Source organism: Penaeus monodon, unplaced genomic scaffold, assembly GCF_015228065.2.
Source record: "Penaeus monodon isolate SGIC_2016 unplaced genomic scaffold, NSTDA_Pmon_1 PmonScaffold_13743, whole genome shotgun sequence".
NCBI lineage: Eukaryota > Metazoa > Arthropoda > Malacostraca > Decapoda > Penaeidae > Penaeus > Penaeus monodon.
In genome coordinates, this window is record NW_023642759.1 from 1 (window position 1) to 5,000 (window position 5,000).

At 53.1% G+C, this 5,000-nt stretch overlaps 2 protein-coding genes across 2 annotated transcripts in view; both read left to right on the forward strand.

Moving 5' to 3' along the window:
- Positions 1-313: 313 nt before the first annotated feature.
- On the forward strand, positions 314-823 carry LOC119569262 (the record flags this gene model as incomplete). Its single annotated transcript, XM_037917501.1, is given in 1 exon segment — positions 314-823. A coding segment is annotated over 1 exon segment (510 nt), but the record flags the coding sequence as incomplete, so codon positions are not given.
- A 1,704-nt stretch (positions 824-2,527) lies between these two features.
- Positions 2,528-5,000, forward strand: part of LOC119569263 (mucin-5AC-like) — a 3,707-nt gene continuing 1,234 nt past the window's right edge. Inside the window, 1 exon segment of the mRNA XM_037917502.1 lies at positions 2,528-5,000. This exon segment is cut by the window's right edge and continues 23 nt beyond it. Coding sequence (XP_037773430.1) covers positions 3,072-5,000 — 1,929 coding nt within the window. The 5' untranslated portion in view covers positions 2,528-3,071.

Below are 5,000 nucleotides of genomic sequence, written 5' to 3' on the forward strand. Positions count from 1 at the left end.
GAGAAGAAGAGAGAGAGAGAAGAAAGAGAGAGAAGAGAAAAGAAAGAAGAAAGAGAGAAAGAAAAAGAAAAACATAAGAAAGAAAAGGAATAGAAACGAAAAAAAAAATATCGTAGTTTCCCGTCAAACAGAAAGCAATTATCTCCCGTTTTCTACCGTGGGAACCTTACAAACCCCGTTAATATGAACAATTTAAACCCTTTAGAATCGAAAACCCTTTTAAGTTTTATTATAATTAGTATCATTATTCACAACGTTCTTCCCCTTTCAGAAGCAAAGAAGGAGAAGAACGAAGAGAATAGAGATAGAGGGGGAGAAGGGCGAGGAGGGTCCAGGTAACGGGGTCGGCCCGCATCCGGTTCCGCGCGACTGGTCTTCCGGTTTTCCGAATTATTCCTCAAATTCCTCCAGTTTTGGCCGGACCGCAGGCGACGCCGGACCGCCGGAGACCGCTTGCGCATCCGAACGGCCCAGGAGCTTTGCCGAAGCCGGGGTTTCGGCGTCCGGAGGCGTTTCGGACGCTTCGGCGGGCGATTCGAAGCCGTCGGTCGGGGATTCGGACGTTCCTCCTTCGGGTCCGCGGAGGGGGGACATGGCGACGGCGTCCGAATGCGTCCGCGACGACGTCTTCGACTTCGACAGTCTGGAGAGCTGCGAGGTGGTGGTCCTCCAAACGCCCGGCTCTGGAGGAGGAGGAGGAGGAGGAGGGTCGTCCTCCGCGGGCGTGGGCGCGCAGGATGGGCGTGGGTGGTCGCTAACCAACGAGGAATCGGAGGCGGTTTTCAACACCTCGGCGACGTCGGAGCCATTCAGCGACGGATTCGGACGAAGGGAGGGAAAACAAAATGGCGCCGGAATCGAGGCCCAAAAGGAGGCCCAAATTTTCGATTTTTTGGGGAAAACGGACCAAATTTTGGATCGAAATTCGTCTCAAATTTACGACCAAAATCAGGCCCAATTTTTGGATCGAAATTCGTCCCAAAATTTGGACTTAAATCAGGCTCAATTTTTGGAACGAAACGAGACCCAAAATTTGGACCGAAATCGAAATTTCGACCCAAATTCGGCCCCAAATTTGGACCGAAATCGAAATTTCGACCCAATTTCGGCCCCAAATTTTGAACCAAAATCAAAATTTCGACCGAAATCCGGCCCAAAATTTGGATCTTTTCGGCCTCCCGGTAGAATGGAGCGAGAGAGAAAACACGCAAGAAAGATGGGAAGAGAGAGAGACGGGGAGATGGCAACTACGAATAGAGGAAGAAGAAGAGAGACAGAGGAACGAAAGGGAGATAGAGAAAATGGAGAAAGATCGACGAAGAGAGGAAGAAGAGAAGGAAGAAGAGAGACAGAGGAACGAAAGGGAGATAGAGAAAATAGAGAAAATACGACTACGAATGAAGGAAGAGGAAGAGAGACAGAGAAACGAAAGGGAGATGGAGAAAATAGAGAAAATACGACTACGAATGAAGGAAGAGGAAGAGAGAGAGAGAAACGAAAGAGAGATAGAGAAAATAGAGAAAATACAGCTACGAATGGAGGAAGAGGAGGAGACGCGGAGAATTGCTCTCGATTACGAAGGAGACGAAGAGACACACGAAGATAATCGCAATTTTTCCACTTCCTCTTACGACGAAGAGGAGGAAGAGGCAAAGAGGGATAAAGAACAGAAGAAGAGGAAGAAGAAGAGAAAGAGGAGGAAGAAGAGCAGCGAGAGAACGAAAGAAGGGGGTGAGAGAGAGAGCGATAATTCAGGAGACAGAAGAAGACGTTTTCGAAGCGAAAATGACTTTCAGAATTGGGGGACAGAGAGTGATGAAAGGAAGGAGATAGAGAAACGGTGATAAAGGGAGGAGGAAGTGAAAATTGATGAAAGGAGGAGATAGAGAAACAGTGATAAAGGGAGGAGGAAGTGAAAATGTGATGAAAGGAGATAGAGAACGGTGATAAACGCAAGAGGAAGTGAAATATTGATGAAAGGAGATAGAGGAACAGTGATAAACGCAAGAGGAAGTGAAAATGTGATGAAAGGAGATAGAGAAACGGTGATAAACGAAAGAGGAAGTGAAATAGTGATAAAAGAGGGAGATAGAGAGACGGAGATAAGCGTCTTGGAAAAATTGGCGCTGAACGAAGAAGGAAGTGGGAGAATGGCGCTAAACGTGGGAATTGGAGAGAAACTGGTGATAATCGAAGGAGAAATAGAAACAACGACAATCAAAAATCTCAGAAGCGAAAGGGAAGTGGGAGAAACGGCGATAGACTGGGAAGAGAGGCGAAGGGGCGAAAGAGGGAGAGAGATAAACCGATTAGAAGAGAGAGAGAAGGAGGAGGAGAAGATAAGACCTCTATCCACTCGCCCTTACGAAGAGGGAGAGGGAGAAACGGCGATAAAGATGGGAATAAGGGAGAAATTCGGCGACGAAAGAGGAAGAGAGAAAACAGACAACGAAAGAGGAAGAGAGAAAACGGACGATAAAAGGGGAAGAGAGAAACAGACAACGAAAGAGGAAGAGACAAAACAGACGACGAAAGAGGAGGAAGAGAGGAAACAGACGACGAAAGAGGAAGAGACAAAACAGACGACGAAAGAGGAGGAAGAGACAAAACGGACGATAAACGGGGAATAATCGTGAAATTCGATAACCTGACCTCCATCCCCCGCACGAATTCCTGCTCTGACCTCCCCGCCCACGTGACCCGGGAGGAGGAGAGGTCAAACGAGGTCAAAATCCCTCGCCGGCACCGCAGCTTCCACGAAAGGGGATTGGCCAATCACAGCGCAGGACGGCGCCGGCGGCCTCAGCCAATCAGCGTCGACCTCGCCGAGCAGTTCGTCACGCAAGAAGGGCTCAAGTCCCCCGTCTTGGCCAATCAGAGCGCGGGACGGTTTGAATTGGCCAATCAGAGCGCAGGACAGTTTGAATTGGCCAATCAGAGCGCAGGAACGGTTTGAATTGGCCAATCAGAGCGTAGAACGGTTTGAATTGGCCAATCAGAGCGCAGGACGGGAGGGATTGGCCAATCAGAGAGAGATTGGGTTGGTGCTGGCCAATAGGAACGCAGAGCTGATGGATCTGGCCAATCAGCAACCAGAACAGGTGCAGCTGACCAATCAGCGCCCAGGAGAGGCGGAATTGACCAATCAGACCTCAGAATTATTAACCAGTCAGCTTGAGGAGATTCTGACCTATCAGCAAAGGGACTTGGAGATACTGGCCAATCAGGAGGAATCTATCGGCGTCTGGGCCAATCAGAGCGCAGAAGAGGAGGTCTTCGAAATCATAGCCAATAGATACGCAGGTGAGGAGCCATCAGCCAATCACAGCTCCGATAGCCATCTTCACCTCGATGACGTCACCCATCCGCCCAATCAGACCACGATGCGCGATTTCAAATCCGAACGGACCAATGGCGAGCCCCCGGGCGGTCAAACTATGACGTCACCCCGTCGTGACGTCACGGATATTAATAGCTGTACCCACCCTTGGCACTCCCCTCAGTTACCCACTGACCGGCGCGGCGAGAGGACCTACGCCGCCGCCGCTCCCGCAGTGCCCACGCGTACCCCCAGTGCCCCGGACAGTGCCACGCCCGAAACCATGCCCAAGGAGGCGCCGCCCACGCCCACCCGGGTCAAGACGCGGTCGTACGGGCGTGTGGAAGTGTACGTAGCCAAGGTAGGGGGCGACATACCCCAAACCGGGGCACCCAATGCCCTCCCAGTGCCACATCACGTGACCTTCTGCCCCTCCGTGAAGCAAGTCAACTGGAGGGAAAGTTATTTCGACGAAGAAGGGGAAGAGGAGGAGGAGCAGATAAAAGGGGAACAGGAGGAGGAGGAGATAAGAGAAGGGGAAGAGGAGGAGGAGGAGGAGGAGATAAAAGAAGGGGAAGAGGAAAAGAAGATAAAAGGGGAAGAGGAGGAGAGAGGAGAAGGAGAAGAGGAGGAAGAGAAGGCAAAAGAAGGAGAAGGAAGGAGAGAAAACGGAGGAGGAAGAGGAAGAGGAGGAGAGGCGATAACGAGAGTAAAGATCGTGGAAAGCAGAAGTCCGAGGATCCAGAGGGTCGCTCCCCGGGACACGCCCCTTTTTGCACAGGCCACGCCCCTTTCTGCACGGGACACGCCCCTTTCTGCACAGGCTCCGCCCCTTTCTGCACAGGCCACGCCCCTTTCTGCACAGACCACGCCCTCATCATCACAAACCACGCCCCTCTCGACCCAAGCCCCGCCCCCTGCAGCCCAAGCCCCGCCCACCATCTGGCAGCGCCTGAAGCCCTCCCGCGGGGGCGTGGCCAAGCCCAAAATCCCGCCCAAGCCGAAATCCCTGACCTGCTCCTCCCCTCCGTCGTCCCCCGAGGTCAGGAGGCCAGGCCACGCCCTCCTCCGCTGGGGCAGCAAGAGGAGAGCCAATCAGAGCAAAGGACGCGAGGTCGTCCCCGCCTCCTCCGCTCCGTCGACCAGTGAGAGGGCTTCCCCGCGTGACGTCATCGATTTTCCGCGCGAGGGGAATTCCTCGACCAATCAGAGGGTTGCCTCGGGTGACGTCATCGATTTTCCGCAGGAGGAGAATTTCTCGTCCAATCAGAGGGCTTCCCCGCATGACGTCATCGATTCTCCCAGTGACGTGGTCGATTCGTCATCGTCGTCGTCATGTTATGACGTCACATCTTCCTTGACCAATGAGGTTTTGGCGTCGCTTAGTGACGTCACATCTTCCCCACGGGACGTCTCACCCTCGCCACGTGACGTCACACCCTCGCCACGTGACGTCACACCCTCGCCACGTGACGTCACATCTTCCCCACGCGACGTCACATCTTCCCCACGCGACGTCACATCTTCCCCGAGTGACGTCACACCCTCGCCACGCGACGTAACTTCTTCCCCACGTGACGTCACACCTTCCCCACGTGACGTCACGAGCCTGCCACCCCTGCCGCCACAGCGCCCGATGTCCTACCACATCCAGAGGGCCAAATTGGTGAACGCGAGACGG